Source organism: Oreochromis aureus, linkage group 3 (genome assembly GCF_013358895.1).
Source record: "Oreochromis aureus strain Israel breed Guangdong linkage group 3, ZZ_aureus, whole genome shotgun sequence".
NCBI classification, from domain to species: Eukaryota; Metazoa; Chordata; class Actinopteri; order Cichliformes; family Cichlidae; genus Oreochromis; species Oreochromis aureus.
Window position 1 is genome coordinate 33878757 of NC_052944.1, and position 17924 is coordinate 33896680.

General features: G+C 41.7%; 2 protein-coding genes across 9 annotated transcripts in view; one reads left to right on the forward strand and one right to left on the reverse strand.

Moving 5' to 3' along the window:
* Positions 1-17924, forward strand: part of LOC116333683 (polymeric immunoglobulin receptor-like) — a 180766-nt gene that overhangs the window by 156474 nt on the left and 6368 nt on the right. The gene's annotated exons all lie outside the window — the stretch shown is intronic.
* Positions 5-3406, reverse strand: LOC120439230 (E3 ubiquitin-protein ligase TRIM11-like). The gene is made up of 9 exons (XM_039610033.1): positions 3346-3406; positions 2636-2866; positions 2439-2544; positions 2236-2331; positions 1427-1660; positions 1125-1272; positions 805-831; positions 418-482; positions 5-170 (listed from the first exon to the last, which is right to left on the reverse strand). The coding sequence occupies exons 2-9, from the start codon at positions 2860-2862 to the stop codon at positions 39-41; spliced, it is 1035 nt and encodes a 344-aa protein (XP_039465967.1). The 5' UTR covers positions 2863-2866; positions 3346-3406; the 3' UTR covers positions 5-38.

Genomic DNA, 17924 nt, shown 5'->3' on the forward strand with positions numbered 1-17924 from the left:
TATTCACACTGATCACAGCAGTTATTTATTTGATCCTTTTATCCTACCTGAACCACCCAGTAACGTTTCCCAGATGTGAAGTTTTGTTTTCCCAGCACGGCGACGCAGGAGTTGAACCTGCGGGGGTCGTCAGATAGCGGGCTCCTCCACTGCTGGGAGCTCATGCTCACCTGTGGATTGCCACGATCACATTCATTCACAACAACTACTGATGCCATAATTGTCATTATTTTGCATCTTCCTGACTTCTGGGCCACTAGTTTCCATCATTTTAGTTCCTGCATAATATCTGTCATCTATTAGCTGTTGTCTGTAATTCACAGACAACAGCTGTGAACATGACAAGACTTTGTTTAACTCTGAGCTCTTTTTAAGGTGTTACAGTCAGGAATCATGCAGCTGATAATTACAGCTCACCTTTTTATTATCCGGGGACAGGACCACCCAGCCAGCAGCAGTAGCAGGATCCAGAGTTACATCCACTGGAGACAGAAACAGGAAAAAAAACACATAAAAAGATTTGCTATTTCAGATTTATTCATATTTTTCAGGATTAAAGAAATAACATGAAAAAATAACCCTGTTGTTTTGAAGCATTGTTACTGAAGTCACCTTTTTTGGCAACAGAGTATCTGTATTCTGAATCATGTACATGTATAAAGATTATTTTAATCAGTGTGTAGAGCCACTTTCTTTCTACTGACATCAGTAACAGTCTTTATTAGATATGGTGGTGACAAATTTTCAATCTTGTGTAATCCATATAACATAACCACAATATAAATATCATATCCATACTCATACCTGCATATTTATTCATCTTGTTTACCTCTGCAAAAGATCAGAAAAGAAACTGTGTCATTTTAGTTTCATTAAACATTAACGTAGAACAATTAAAATATTCACTAATATTTTAGCGAATGTTACAAGATTTATTTTTGGACCCTAAATGTATCACTAAAGTTAGTTATGTGCAGACTTATAGTGTAAAATATGATATAAATATATATGCAATACAAAAAGTGGCAGGATTTTGATAAAACCAAAGGAACCGGTGATACAAAGAAAGTCTTGTGTTCTAAAGTCAGAGACTATAATGTTATGTCATCATAAGTATTACAGACCCTCTGCACACAGTTTCTTCTCCAGTTCCTGGCAGATGTCGACCAGTTTGGAGAAAGTTCTCCTCACAGTCCCCACGTAGCTGTCCGACTGGACTCTGACGTCAGCCCAGTGCTTGACGGACATCGGAGCGTTCAGACGTAAAAAGTTCTAAAACAGCATCAGTGACAGAAATGAGCACAAATAAATGATTTCACTAACAAGCAGACAGGCCGGTTTGTATTCATATCATATTACAATCGCTTTAGATGCTTTAAACTTGCTTGGCTGAGCAGAAATATTAAACATAAATACTGATTCTGACCTGCTGGAGTTGAACTGGGTTCTCAATGTGCTCCAGGAGGTGCAGCTCACTGCGTCTCTTCTGCAGCTCAATGATCTCCTGGCTGATCTCCTTGAGAAGCTCCTCTGCTCTCTTCTCAGCCACCTCCTGCTTCCGTTCGATCTCCTTGATGAGCAAATTCTGGTTTCTCTCAATGGCACTTATCATCATTGTGGCAGCCTGAACGCTGGCCTGTATCTCTCTTTCTTTATTTCTCTGCAGATATGAAAAGAGTTTAATTAATATGTGAAATATGTTAAAATGCACCACCTTTGTACTTTGCTACCCCTTCTTCAATGAAATGCAAAACAAATTAAACTTAGGGAAAAACTGCTTATGTATGATGATTCTTATAAATATGCCCATAACTTCACACATTTCCCCCAAAAAGAGGACAATACTTCAAAAAGAAGATGATCTCAGTGAGTTCATCCTGCAGTCCTCTGCTAACAGTTTATCTATTGTCCCAACCAACCTTCAGCTCTACTTTTCCATGTCTCTTTATGTCTACATGATGAAGGTTTATTATATCAATAAAAACAACTAATAAAAGATCAAAAGAGCTCTTAAAACAGAGCCTCACTGCCATATATGAATTACTAAAGATGGAAAAATACTTTGCCTGAAGTAATCCTCTGTCTTTTAAATACAGTCTACATGAAGCAGTGCAACACTGCTGTTTTTCTTCTGGTGTGAGCTTCTACAAACAAATTAGTTGAAGTTTTGTTTCTTAGAGAGCAAACAGGCCAAGAAATGTTCATGTCTGTAAATGATTAAAAAGCAATGCTCACTTTGCTCAGCTCCATTGACTGTTTGATCTCCTCGGTCTTTCTGATTCGGGTCTGGATCATCTGTTGATACTGCTCTTGGGTCTTCTTTATCTGAGTCTGCAGAGGTTGAAGTTGAAAACATGTGTTTTACATCTTGGATTATCTGGAGTTCCTTACAAGATAATCCATGAGAATCATTATATTTAACCACTTCTTTCTCCCACCTTGATCTTATTGCTCCCCTTCTCTTCTTCAGACCTGTGTGGCTGTAGTGGAATGATGGGTCTCTTTGATGGAACTGGTTTGAATCCTTTCATTTCCTTTAACAAGCTTTAAGATGATGATGTACATCTGATTAGTTTCAATCAAATGTGCTAAAACGTTGAAATAAAGCACTATAGTATAGTTACAATCAACCGACCTTTGAAATCTTAGAGTCATTTCTTTTAAGGCCAAATTCACCCTGAGTTCGGGGCGACTTCTGAAGGATTCTTTGCACAGCGGACACTCTGACTTATACGCCACATCCCAATAACATTTGATGCACTCCAGGCAGAAATTGTGCCCACATGGTATAGAGACAGGGTTTTTGAAGCTGTACAAACAGATGCTGCACTGAAATTGCTCTTCAGTCAATGTGGAGGCCATGTTTCTGACAGAGAAATAACATTTTGTTACCCACACATGTTGAAATTCTTCTGTACACTGTGGGATTTAAACTCTTCAGGTCAGATTGTAAAGATGCAGGTGTATAAATCTAAGTTTTAAAAAATCTAAATGGCAAACCAAGAAGACTAAAGAATATTTATAAATAATAATAATAATAAATAACATATTGTTACATTTTTATGAATCTAATGGATTTACCAGTAAAGAGATTTAAAAAAAAGGGCTATGAAAGAGGCAATAGAAGGAGATAATCTCAGACTTTTCATTGACTGAATTATTGACTACAATACTTTTCTTGTAGTCAAATTTAAAATCAAAGAAATGCTTCTGTGCCTCTATTTAAAAATATTGCTGTCAATATTTGGATCAAAAGTCAGTCTATCTTGAAGAAAAGGCAGCTGATGTCTTGTTTCATGTATTCTTATTCTCTACGCTGTCTGGTTGGTATAAATAATCACTTACTTGTTTAGGTCATGCAGGCAGACGGTCTTGAAAGACGTGATGAACGCAGAACGAATGTCCACAAAAACACGCTCGTCTCTCTAAAAAGTAAGACACGGTACAAAGTTCCTCCCACAGAGGAATTTCCCAACGAGTTATACCGGTTATTCTTGTTCTCCCTGTTACCTTTTCCTAGTATTTACTCTACATTTTAATTGCTGTTCACTGTTGCAAATGTTTTTGTCTGCAGTTATCAATTTAACTACAGATTAAATCCAAGCAATTAATAAATACAGGCAACGACAATGTGCGCTTTCTAGGCTGTTTGGTGCAGCAATAATCTACCTTCCTATTGGCTTATGTTTCCTTTTATGATGAACATGAAAAGGGTTCAAACAGAAAATATTTATTTATGGGCTACAAAACTGGCCTAAATTCAGCAATATAAACTTAATTAGAGTATAAAAAACAATGCTTTGAGGGATCAGGTATATAATTCCTTAATGTAAATAATATAGTTTAAGACAAAACCCAAAGGAGGTCAATGGCACAGTCTCCAGAGCAGGGATGGGGAGTGAATTTTCCCACGGGGTCACATGAGAAGCTGGGACTGTTGTGGAGGGCCGCTGTCTATAAGCTTATTAGTGCAGACCTCCACAACTGTCCCAGCTTCTCATGTGACCCCGTGGGAAAATTCACTCCCCACCCCCGCCAGAGTCTTTGGACCCTGTTGTCAACTTTGTCCCTGTACTAAGCAGTTCAAGATTCAAGAGCTTCAAAGCGTTTATTGTCATGTGTACAAAGAAAAGCATTTCTCTGTGCAATGAAATTCTTTCTCTGCTGTCCAAACACAGATGCAGGTTAAAATGTACAAATAGAACTAGAACAATGAAAATACAAATAGTATCAATAAATAAATGGAGACAAAAATTGAAGTGTTAAATAGATTTGTGTGCAAAAGAGCTATGAGCTTAATATGCTGGTTTAATATGTAAGATGACCTTATGCGCAAAAATTATTATGTTATCTTATATTATCTTGGGCAGAGGGATGATTGTTGTGGTCTTGAAGCATGTGGGGACGGTACTCTGGCTGAGGGAGAGGTTGAAGACGGGAGTGAGAACATCAGCCAACTTGTTAGCACACGCTTTAAGGACCCGTCCCGGGATGCTATCTGGTCCTGCTGCCTCAATACATTGAGGTCATCTAGCAGACTGCCTGCAGAGCTGATGGTGCTGATGGCGACCCTAAACTCTGTGATGTGCTGCAAGCCTTGCCACATCCACCCGGGGTCAGCAGAAGAATAGAAGTCATCCAGCTTCTCTCTGTACTGCCTCTTGGCCGCTGTAATGGCCTTCCTCAGTCCATACCTCGCAGCTTTGTACTCCGTCTCATTGCCTGATCTAAATGCGAGAGACCGAGTACGCAGCATGTGTCGTACCTGACTGCTGATCCAGTCAACAGGGGAACTTTCTGATGTGTGGGGTGGGCACTATATTGTCAACACAGGTGCTGATGTACTCGGTCACATATTCAGCATAGTCCTGTATAGTGACAGAGCAGATCTCCTTGGTGGCTGCAGTTTGAAACACATCCCAGTCTGTTTGGGCAGTCCTGTAGGATGCTCTCAGACTCTGTGGTCCACAGTTTAACAGGTGTGATGACAGGGTTCGATTGTTTCAGTTTCTGTCTGTAAGCCGGGTACATGAACAGAGAGATGTAGTCAGACTGTCCAAAGTGGGGATGTGGTGCAGCCCTGTATGCACCGTGTATGTTGCTGTAGACATGATCCAGGGTGTTAAGTAATGTTGCTGCGAGATGCCACAAATCGTAAAATCTTTCACTGTTAAGTTTGTAGTAATTTAAATCTGTAAACAGAGTAATTCATTCGAGGAAGCTCTGTGTCACAGACGCCTTGATGAACACACCCATGGTTGTTGGGATGAATCATTCCCAGGTCAGAGCTGGATTGTTCTAATCCATCCTATGTGACACATAGCCAGCTAAAAATATGCAGGAATGCTTTTCAGGTCATTTACAGTAATTGCATCAGGTACTGGCATATCAGTACAAACACACCCAAATAAAGACAATAAACACCATCAGCAGCCAGCACACAGACTGGCTCCCTGATACCACCATCTGTTAAAGCTTCAATTATTCCTAGTTTATGTAGAAGAAGAAATGAAAAGGTCTATGGATGTATATCTGCCAAAGCAAATACTGAACTCCAAATAAGTGATTCTTTTGTTTTCCACACACTACAGGTGCTACAGCTCCTGCTTCTGTTACAAATATCACTGTTCCTACTCTGCTCTGTTTTGTTTCACTGGTTCACACTCGTAGTGTGTCATCACTCATTCAGGTTCCCGCTGGACGCGTCCTGTTTAACCTTTCATCTGAATGCCACACCAAACTCACGTGTTTCACACTTCCAGTACAATAAGTAGTAATTCTATTGTTCTTGCTTGTTCTCTGCACGAGCGTTGCCAATATGCTCGTGTGTAAACTTGGCACGCTGTCACAGCATTGCACTTTGAACTAGGAAGGTGCAGGTCATTTTTACAATGACAACTTTGGTTTCCAGTAATTTCTAAAACAGTTACTCCATTCTGTTTTGCATCACTGTAATGCTCTCGTGTTGAACTTGAACACCCCCCTTTCCAACGCTTTTATGGAGCGCAGACATGGAGGCCTCATCAAGCCAAGACTCTGCTAGTATTTATACTTGCAGGCCACTGATCTCATGTGCACTGAAGAGCTGTTTCATGATCTGCGAGGGTAGATCGTGTGGAGAGGCGTGTGGACCCAAGTCAGGCTCTGACTACTGACTTACTGTGAGAGAGCTTTATCTACAGTGGGAGGGAAAATACAAACAAAAACAGAGAGTGGAAGTGACTTAAACTGGGAAAAACCTAAACTGGGAAAGCTAACAAGAAACATGCAACCTGAGACAAGGAACCAGAAAAAACCTGAAACACAGCACATGACAAGAAGGTGTACCAGCAACCAACAGAGAACGACACAGGGCTTGAATAGGCAGGAAAACTAGAGGATGGAGAACAGCTGGGACAAATCAGACATAAGGAGACAAATGAAGCAAAACAGAATACACTGATGTAGGACAAGGACTTTCAAAGTAAAACAGGACAGACTTGCAAAGACACAGACTTGACACAGAGACGTGGAAACATGACAGGCTCTGGAACAGAGGGAACATAAAGCACAGAGACAAAAGTAACTAGACGTGGAGCACAGGAAGACATAAAGGCAGAAAACTAAGACTAAGCATACAACACACGGAGAACAGAATTAAACCTTCACTAAGAACACAGGGGAGGCAGAGAAACACAACAGAAGCCTAGAAACCAGGAACTATAAATATAATACAAACAGAAAATCATAATTCAAAGAGTATAACTTAAACCCAAAACTCAGACACTGAGTGACCAGACCCAGTGCTGTGACAAGGACACTGTTTGAGCAAGGACTCAAAGAGACCAATTATAGGAGCAACAATCTCTGACCTGAGGAGGGGGCCTGAGGGTACATATTTCACCAATTTGCAATACTGTGATTGCAGCCATTCCTTAACTCTGTGGATGGCTATTGATCAACAATCAATTCAATTTGCATATCAATGATCATGAAACTTAGCTTGTGTCTCATTGTTGGGCAATGGTGCTGGTTTTGCTCATTATGCAGCTTGACTGTTTAGAAAGTTGGGAAACCTGCAGTCAGCTGAGACAGTATCTTACTGTAATTCAGAGTGTGGATCATTACGGTAAGATCATGTAAAAGAGATGACAGGTGAAACTGCTAGTGTAAAACTTCCTGGTATTTTTTGTTAATCAGCTCTTCACATGCTATCTATAAATATACTGAACGGTGCTGTGGGTATAACAGACTGGTAAAGAGGGCCAGCTCTGTCCTGGCCAGTCCCCTAGACTCCAAAGAGGAGGTGGGTGAGAGGAGGATGTTAGCCAAGCAAAGGTTTATTATGGACAACACTGCTAACCCCCTGCATGATACTGTGGAGGCCCCGAGGAGCTCCTTCAGCAACAGACTCTTCCTGGCACTGTGTAGGAGACAGGCTCTTTATTCCTGCCTGTCTGGTTAGGCTCCTCCTTACGCTCACCAGACAAAACATGACAGACATGCTCACCAAATCCTTGATGAGAAGGAAGAATGAGGCTTTGGGAATTTAGGCCACGAAGTGAAAAGAGTGACAAACATAAGGATTAGCTCATGTAGATGTCAAAGTTCACTTCCAGTTGGATGACACAGTTTTATTTGTTTGAGCTATTAGCATTAATTTGTCAGTTTTTAGTGAAGTTTTATTTGGCTTAGTTGACTTACTTCCCTTACAACTACCAGAAAAGAAAATCACAGCTTGGTGTTAAAGTACTTCCTGGTACTCTGAAAGGCCTAAAGTGAAACTCCACCCGTGTTCCCCTGATCCCAAACACAGCTGTGAGGAATGATGACAGAATGATAAATCATCTTGTAAACGTTTTCCCACGTGGCTGTTACACCCATGTTTTTAGCATTACTAACTGTTCCTGTTGTGCTGCTCACAAATAGTTAGGTTAGGCTCAGACAGCAACAGTTGGGTGCAGTCCTCGGCTGACTTCCTGACCTCCAGGGGTCCAGAGGTAACCGCAGGCAGAAACGCAGACTCTGGGGAGGCCCTGGAGAGAGTAGCTGTCTCTAATCGGGTCAGCTTTTGAAAAACAAGAACAGTCTTATTGGGTGTGTCTTTCTGTTTAACACGAGTGAGAAAAGAGGACTGCTTAGGAGGCGACTGGGTTACAGAAGACTGAAGTGATGGTTGTGGTGAGAATGAAACTGGTGATGGAGCAGATGATTGAGCTATAGGTAACGGAGTAGCTAACTGGGCCGCTGACTGAGCCGACCGCAGCTGAAAAGCTAGCTGGGCTGCCGAATGAGCTGACGGTTTAAGAGGTGTTAGTTTAGATTGTGAACCCACAGCATTATCAGCAGTGCATGTCAAAACTGGCTTCAAACTGTCCGAGGTTAATTCTGCATCGACTGAACAGTTCTTAGCAGGCTCCGACAGAGGGTGCACAATCAGAGGTTTGTCCATACATTCTGACTCTTTAGCAGAAAACACATAATTCGTCAGTGAGTCCTTTCTTTCTACAGGGCCGGGGTGAATGTCCATAGATCGAACCCCCTTCACCTCACTACTCTCAGCCATGAGAGGAAAACACTCTCCATTACAAATCGCAGGTGAAGCAATAGGGGTGCAGCCCACATCACTCACCCCAGCCGGCTGTTCAGAAGTTCCCGAATCCAGCTGAGGCAAGGGGTGCCGGCGGCGTGAGCGGCGTTTCCTCCCAGACGAGGGAACAGAAGTGGCGGAGGAAACTGGTGATGGAGGAGGGATGAAAACTTCCTCCTCATCCTCTGACCACATCGCTGCCAAGAAGGAGGCCAGTGAATTAGGCTTGGAACAGCACGCGGAGGAATCCCGCGGCAGAGGTGTGGAAACGCCTCTCCCCCGTGATCGTCGCTGCTGCGTGGCGGGAAGCTCCGTGCTCATGGTGCTGCTGCTGCGGTGGCTTCGGGTTAGCAAACTGGGAGCGGGCAAAAGCTGCGAGCTCCCGAGCTTGTAGCACCTCCTGGGCCTCGTGCAGCTGGTCCATATAGCCCATAAATCCTCTTAGCTGGCGCAGGTGAGGATTTCCCTCAGGATGGCTTTGATAGCGTTAATCCCAACCGCCATAGTCTTAGTGTCTTTAGTGTGGGAAATCCGCTTCATCAAACCTTGGATGCGGGAGAGATCATACTCCCGGGGCGAGAGTCCGCTGGGTCCTGGTTGTGGTCGCGTCGTTCTGTCATGTCTCGGCTGTAGGCAGGCAGGAAGAGAGGACCCAAAATGCAGGACTCACGGAGGCAGAAGTAACTCAAAATACACAGCTTTATTGCTGGTAAGAAGCAGAACAGGAAAACACTAACTAAACTGGGGAAACAGAATAACTAGGCAGGTTGACAGGCTGGCGAACAGAACACACAGAGGAAGCGAGGGTGAACCGACGTTAACGATGCAACATCGAGTAGGGGAAGACACAGACACTAAATACAAGAGGTGAACGGAACGAAGAGGAAACAGCTGGGAGACACGGCTGACGCTGGTTACACTGACGAGACAGGGAGAGCACAAAGCTGAATGCACTGACATAGGACACGGACCTACAAAATAAAACACGAAGCACACGACAGACAGAGACACAGACGCAGACTTATAAGCAAGCATAATGACATCATGGACAGACAGAGGGACATATGGACAGAGGAGACCAAGCAGAGGCAACCTAAACTAAACATGAGGACAAGATAACAAAACCTAAACCAGAAATAATAATAATAATAATAATAATAATAATAATAATAATCATCATCATCATCATCATCATCGGACGGCTAAAGAATCAGGATATAATCACAATCAAAACAGCATCACCCGAGAATAAGAATTAATCCATAATGCAAAAATAAACCAAAACATAAGAAACTCAAAATGCTGGGTCGAACCGACCCAGGACCGTGACATTAATATCAAAGCTGAATGTTTTTGGAAGTAGTTTTTAGTTTGTTTTTAGTTTTAGCTTTTTTAGGGGGATATCTGTGTGTGCAGGTGACTATTACTGTGCATAATTATTAGGCAACTTAACAAAAAACAAATATATACCCATTTCAATTATTTATTTTTACCAGTGAAACCAATATAACATCTCCACATTCACAAATATACATTTCTGACATTCAAAAACAAAACAAAAACAAATCAGCGACCAATATAGCCACCTTTGTTTGCAAGGACACTCAAAAGCCTGCCATCCATGGATTCTGTCAGTGTTTTGATCTGTTCACCATCAACATTGCGTGCAGCAGCAACCACAGCCTCCCAGACACTGTTCAGAGAGGTGTACTGTTTTCCTCCTTGTAAATCTCACATTTGATGATGGACCACAGGTTCTCAATGGGGTTCAGATCAGGTGAACAAGGAGGCCATGTCATTAGTTTTTCTTCTTTTATACCCTTTCTTGCCAGCCACACTGTGGAGTACTTGGGCGCGTGTGATGGAGCATTGTCCTGCATGAAAATCATGTTTTTTTCTTGAAGGATGCAGACTTCTTCCTGTACCACTGCTTGAAGAAGGTGTCTTCCAGAAACTGGCAGTAGGACTGGGAGTTGAGCTTGACTCCATCCTCAACCCGAAAAGGCCCCACAAGCTCATCTTTGATGATACCAGCCCAAATCAGTACTCCACCTCCACCTTGCTGGCGTCTGAGTGGGACTGGAGCTCTCTGCCCTTTACCAATCCAGCCACGGGCCCATCCATCTGGCCCATCAAGACTCACTCTCATTTCATCAGTCCATAAAACCTTAGAAAAATCAGTCTTGAGATATTTCTTGGCCCAGTCTTGACGTTTCAGCTTGTGTGTCTTGTTCAGTGGTGGTCGTCTTTCAGCCTTTCTTACCTTGGCCATGTCTCTGAGTATTGCACACCTTGTGCTTTTGGGCACTCCAGTGATGTTGCAGCTCTGAAATATGGCCAAACTGGTGGCAAGTGGCATCTTGGCAGCTGCACGCTTGACTTTTCTCAGTTCATGGGCAGTTATTTTGCGCCTTGGTTTTCCACACGCTTCTTGCGACCCTGTTGACTATTTTGAATGAAACGCTTGATTGTTCGATGATCACGCTTCAGAAGCTTTGCAATTTTAAGACTGCTGCATCCCTCTGCAAGATATCTCACTATTTTTGACTTTTCTGAGCCTGTCAAGTCCTTCTTTTTGCCAAAGGAAAGGAAGTTGCCTAATAATTATGCACACCTGATATAGGGTGTTGATGTCATTAGACCACACCCCTTCTCATTACAGAGATGCACATCACCTAATATGCTTAATTGGTAGTAGGCTTTCGAGCCTATACAGCTTGGAGTAAGACAACATGCATGAAGAGGATGATGTGGACAAAATACTCATTTGCCTAATAATTCTGCACTCCCTGTATTGTCTAAAGGTCTAAAGTATTTACTTCTTTCTGATCAAAACCATAAATTAGATCAGCGGACTCAAATGTTACTGAACCTCTTCTGAAAGTTCACAATTGCATTTAAAAAAAAATGATAGCATATAGTCAAAGTCAAATTTCTTTATATAGCACATTTAAAACAACAACCGTTGAACAAGGTGCTGTACAATTAAGATAATTAAAAGAAATAAAAACATAGGGAGATATGATAAGAGTTAAGAAAAAGAATCATAAAATTAGAAGATTTGAGTGAGAAATAAGATAAATAAAAGTAATACAAACTCATTCTGATTTTAAAGCCAAGGAATAAAAGTGGGTTTTCAAACATATGATACAGCAAATGAACAACAATCAACTACGTATTCTTACTAGGTGACGTCAACATTTTTTAATGAGTGAATGATTCACAGCTCATTGTTAGGTGACTTAACAAAAATAAAAACACATTCCTCTGAAGATGGTCAGGTACAAGTACTGAAAGTGAACAAGCATGAATGAAGAAACAGCCAAGAAACAAAAAAACAAAAACAACAACATTTATTTTTCACTTCCCGTTTGACACTTTCAAGTAAAAGATCCATGCAGGATCAGTCCCCTTCCTCCTGACATGTAAGTAGAACTGAAGTCTCTGTCACAGGTTGAGACGGTGGTTCCCAAACTTTTTGTGCTAGGCCCCCCTTTGTTTTACAAGAAAAATGTTTACGTCCCCCCCCCACACACCTAAACACCCCTGCACAAACACATCCTCCAACCACACACACCCATATTTTGTTTTCAAACTCCATTGCAGTTTATTTCACACCTCAAACATTTAGTAAACAATTAAGCAAATACAAGTAAACTGCAATAAATTACAGGTAATAACAAAATAAATTGCTGACTCTGGTCGGCAACCCTGGACATGCGTGCCACAGGTGGGATACAATATAAAATTGTATTATGAACAGTGTTGGGGAGTAACGGAATACATGTACCGCCGTTACGTATTCAGAATACAAAATATGAGTAACTGTATTCCGTTACAGTTACCGTTTAAAAAGGTGGTATTCAGAATACAGTTACTTTGTTGAAATAAATGGATTACACGGCGGTACTTCCCTGTTTCATATTGTCGCGGGTCAGGACTGTTTGGGTTTGTTTGACAGCTACGTTCTGTTGTTCCAGGCGGCAGCGTTACGGTTGCCATGGTTACAGGGTGACGCTCTCTCTCTGCGTGTTTCCTGGGTGAGAGAGCGCTTTTTTGTTGTTGTTGCTGTGCTAAGCTAAAAGGCAGAATGCTACAGGCATGGCTCTAAAGCATGTAGCCTCATGGGCAGTGTAGTCCGTGCTGCAGGGAGAATGGACTGCCATACACGTTATGTGTCTGTGAGCGAGGGAGGAGAGAAAGGAAAGTCCGAGCTGTCACGGAGCAAAAACGGGAGCTGGAAGCATGTAAATATAATAATAACCACAGCAGCCAAGAAGAGTGCCTGACGAGCCCATTTGTAAGTAAGCTATTAAGACTCAACTGTACACTGTTCGTGTTTTCCTCCGGAAAAAATAAGTTCCGTTGGAGCAGCCTTTCAACGCCTCTCTGTCTCCCGCAAGCAAAGTTGACCCAGACAACAAAGTAAAGCTAGTTTTCGGCTACCAGCCCGACACGAACCCGACGTATTAGCCAGAGGTCCCTTTACTACGTTTGAGACCATGGACCTTCAGTAACAGTAATAAATCACAGCAATAGGACATTCATGTAGTTGTAAACAGCATGATAATATATTAAGTATTCCAAAGTATTCAGAATACGTTACTCTCATTGAGTAACGTAACGGAATACGTTACAGAATACATTTTGGGGCATGTATTCAGTATTCTGTAGTGGAATACATTTTAAAAGTAACCTTCCCAACACTGATTATGAAATTGTAATAACAATATAATCATATAGCTTCATAATGATTACAGGACATCAGGCTACTTGTTCTTATTGCTTAATGCAGAATTATCATATAGAAATAAAAAACTTTAAGTTGTGCACTATTTGAACACATTGCCTGCCTGCAACACTAAAGGACTCCGTGAGAGACATCCGTCTCGCCCTAGCAGCACCTGTCCCTCTCCTCCTCTTCAGTTCGCCTAAACATAAGCTCATGAGATTCTGTGATGTGATTTATTCTGAGGTGTTTGACAAGGTTAGTGGTGTTCCCACAACACCTCACTATCTTGCCACATGTATCTCAAACCGTGTCTTGGCTGTTTGTGGAGGTAAAATACATCCACACATGACTTCATTTACACTCAGCCATTGTTGTGAGTGCACACGCCAAGGGGCTGTGACACATTTATACAGCCATATTTCGCACATGACTGTGAAAGGCGTAAGAGGTAGTAGTTCCTTCCAATTTAGACCATCCGAATGATATAGTTTCTTTCCACTGTGTTCCTGTTAATGAAAAACTACAAATTTACCCCAAAGTACTAAAATATTGATATTTTAATATGAGAATCGATTCTAGAACATGAATTACTGGTATCACAGGAATCGATTATCCGCACACCACAGCATAAAAAGTCCTATGAGTTGGTAAAACGAACAAATAAAGCTGAAACAAGGCCAGAAACTATCAAATAACTGTGCCGCCATAGCTTTCGGTAACTAGCATATATCCCAAAGCTAGCTAGAACCAATACACACAAGTATTAGGGTAAAACATGCTAAACATGGAACGTTAACTCACGTTTATGTGACGCACACCCCAACACGCACGCACACATGCACACTTATACTGATATGCACTCACCACCCTCCCTTCCCCGGATCCAACGCCTCCTCCCATGCTTACCTCCCCCGATGGAGACAGTGGCTCAGCTGGAGGCGTGAGGAATTGCAGCGACCATGACCACTGTGTATATCAGCGTACCCCTGATCTTATGTTACTTGTCTGTGTTTCATGGCGTTACAGTGTGATGATATTTGCGCTTCTTTATGTGCTATGGAGTTTTTTGTGTTTTCTCCTCATGATGACTCCCTTGTTGGAAGTCTCCTGAATTTGCCCCTATGTGTTACACATCTTACCTTAGCAAATTACATGGAGAAACCTTTGAACTTAAGTGCGCTCACGCACTGGTGTACACATGGGTGCTTACATACACAAACTACATGTTGCTTGGCTGCTACCTTAAAGCATATTGTGCACTATCGGCCCTGAGTGTTGTTCAACAACATTCAGTATTTAGTATTTACTGTTACTTACACATATCTAGGTTGTTGTCTCTATATTGTGTTGTTCTTTTGTTGTTTGTTTTCTCTTTTCTTCTTTTAACTGGTGATTCAACCAATTTTTTCAGTATCTTCTTTTACTGAGCCCCCTCCCCTCTGTTTTCTTTCGTTCTCTTTCTCCCTTTCCATACAATTTGTAATAACTTAAAATAAAATAAAATAAACAATGATAATATAGATTAATCAAGTGGAACAATATGGCACTGGCATATTTTCTCCACTTGAAAGAATAAGAATCCGTTGGGCTCTTTCCTGGCCTTCAGACAACAATTCTGATAGCTAATGTACCGAAAAAAAAAGAACAAAATAAGGGAATATGCAAATATGCAGGAAATGGGTTTAAATTTTAAACAATTTTTTTCAAGTCAAAGACTTGCATATAATTTGATTTTTGCTTGATGCAATGTGCATAAAGTTAAAAGATTAAAACTAATAAAACAAGTTTTCAAAAGAGATTTTTTCATTTGATTACATTTTTTTTATGGATTATGCAGAAAAAATTGAATTGGGCTGAAAGATCTATTGCCTATTCAGGTTGTATATCATGTTTTTAAAAAGTAACAAAGTAACTAATTACTTTTGAAAATAAGTAATCAGGACAGTAACGGGATTATTTTTTTTTTGAGAAGTAATAAGTAATTAGTAACTAATTACTTTTTTCAAGTAACTTGACCAACACTAGTGGCCGCATACATTAAACCTGATTAGGTAGAACAGCTATGTCTATGTTGGCTACTGTATTCAAGATGGCAAGGCAACATGCCGGCTTCCAGAAATCCGTGTCTGCTCCTTTTCAGTACAGAATACGTTCAGCTTGTCAAATTTACATCTTTGCTTGCTAGCAGTGTGACTCTGAAGTGCTGTACTGTATGTTTGTAAATTTTCGCGCCATAAAAAAAAACTTCATTTGTAAATCTTCCAACGTCATCGCACCGTCAAAGGCGACTGCGGTAGCAAACAAAAGCAGAGGAAGACGCTAACCATTGCACAAAAAGTTGGACTTCTGGACTGCTAAAGGAAGGTAGACGTTACTGTATTTTTCGGACCATAAGGCATACTGGATTATAAGGTGCATTAAGCGAAACAAAACAGTCAGTCTTCCTCCACTACACACTCTACACTCGCCAGTATGCTGAGTCACTATAAAAGGGAAGAGTGTCATTAGTTCCATCATAGTCATCTATCCCCTGTGACATCCTGGCACCACCCCATGAGCTCACTGGAGCACCCCTCCACTGCAACAGGACCACTCCCCATGCCACATCACTGTACCGCCAAACCCAGGCTACGTCCACACGTACCCGGGTATTTTTGAAAACGCAGATTTTTCTATGCGTTTGCACCTTTCGTCCACACGTAAACGGCGTTTTCGGTCACTGAAAACGGAGATTTCTAAAAACGCCTGCCAGGGTGGATATTTTCGAAAACTCCGTTTTTGCATTTACGTGTGGACGAGGAAAACGGAGAAAACAGCGTCAAAGGTGTGCGCCTTTTTTGACGTCACACTGTGTGCCACGTTATTGTTTCGGTGAAATGAATTTCTACAATACTGTTAACTGTACTCTCTGCAGTGTTTAAATGCTTACATATACACACACAGTTACTGTCCCTCCACACATACAACTCTGTTCTGCTTCTATGCCCCATCTTTGTTTACTATTTCCCACCGAGGCTTCTAGACTTCTGATTGGCCAACATTTCTACACGGTTAGGAATATATCGCCACCTGTCGCTTTGGCATGTTCCTAGCAGCGTTTTCCTTCATTTCTGCGTTTACGTGTGGACGGGATTATTTTTTAAAACGAAAACGGAAAATCTCCGTTTTCAAAAATACCCGTGTACGTGTGGACGTAGCCCCAGACTCATCTATCTGATTGCCAGACAGAGAACATTTATTCATTCCAGAGAACTTGTTTCCACTGCTCTAGATTCCGGTGTACGTTACATCACTTCACCTGGCACTTGATGATGTGAGACTTGGATGCAGCTGCTTGGCCATGGAAATATACTCCATGAAGATCTCTAGACACTGTTCTTGAGCTAATCTAAAGGCCACATGAAGTTTGGCGGTTTGTAGACTTCGAATCTGCAGAGGGTTGGTGACCTCTGCGCACAATGCACCTAGCATTGTTGAGATGTAGAGAGCATTAAACTGCTAATAGGCCCCTGTGTAAGTGCAGGAGCAAACCAGTTATCACAAAAATTGCGTTGCAGGAGTAGATGCCCAGTAGCATTATCTTAGAGGGTGCAGAAGGCAACATTTAACAACTGAGCAACAATCTCTGACCTGAGGAGGGGGCCTGAGGGTACATATTTCACCAATTTGCAATACTGTGATTGCAGCCATTCCTTAACTCTGTGGATGGCTATTGATCAATAATCAATTCAATTTGCATATCAACGATCATGAAACTTAGCTTGTGTCTCATTGTTGGGCAATGGTGCTGGTTTTGCTCATTATGCAGCTTGACTGTTTAGAAAGTTGGGAAACCTGCAGTCAGCTGAGACAGTATCTTACTGTAATTCAGAGTGTGGATCATTACGGTAAGATCATGTAAAAGAGATGACAGGTGAAACTGCTAGTGTAAAACTTCCTGGTATTTTTTGTTAATCAGCTCTTCACATGCTATCTATAAATATACTGAACAGTGCTGTGGGTATAACAGACTGGTAAAGAGGGCCAGCTCTGTCCTGGCCAGTCCCCTAGACTCCAAAGAGGAGGTGGGTGAGAGGAGGATGTTAGCCAAGCAAAGGTTTGTTATGGACAACACTGCTAACCCCCTGCATGATACTGTGGAGGCCCTGAGCAGCTCCTTCAGCAACAGACTCTTCCTGGCACTGTGTAGGAGACAGGCTCTTTATTCCTGCCTGTCTGGTTTGGCTCCTCCTTACGCTCACCAGACAAGACATGACAGACATGCTCACCAAATCCTTGATGAGAAGGAAGAATGAGGCTTTGGGAATTTGGGCCACGAAGTGAAAAGAGTGACAAACATAAGGATTAGCTCATGTAGACGTCAAAGTTCACTTCCAGTTGGATGACACAGTTTTATTTGTTTGAGCTATTAGCATTCATTTGTCAGTTTTTAGTGAAGTTTTATTTGGCTTAGTTGACTTACTTCCCTTACAACTACCAGAAAAGAAAATCACAGCTTGGTGTTAAAGTACTTCCTGGTACTCTGAAAGGCCTAAAGTGAAACTCCACCCGTGTTCCCCTGATCCCAAACACAGCTGTGAGGAATGATGACAGAATGATAAATCATCTTGTAAACGTTTTCCC

Coding starts and splice junctions, on each gene's coding strand:
- LOC120439230 (XM_039610033.1), bottom strand. CDS start 2,862: ATGGCCTCCACATTGACTGAAGAGCAATTTCAGTGCAGCATCTGTTTG. Junction 832..1,124: donor GAAGAAACTGTGTGCAGAGG/GTCTGTAATACT, acceptor GATCTTTTGCAG/AGGTAAACAAGATGAATAAA. Junction 171..417: donor TGTCCCCGGATAATAAAAAG/GTGAGCTGTAAT, acceptor GGCAATCCACAG/GTGAGCATGAGCTCCCAGCA.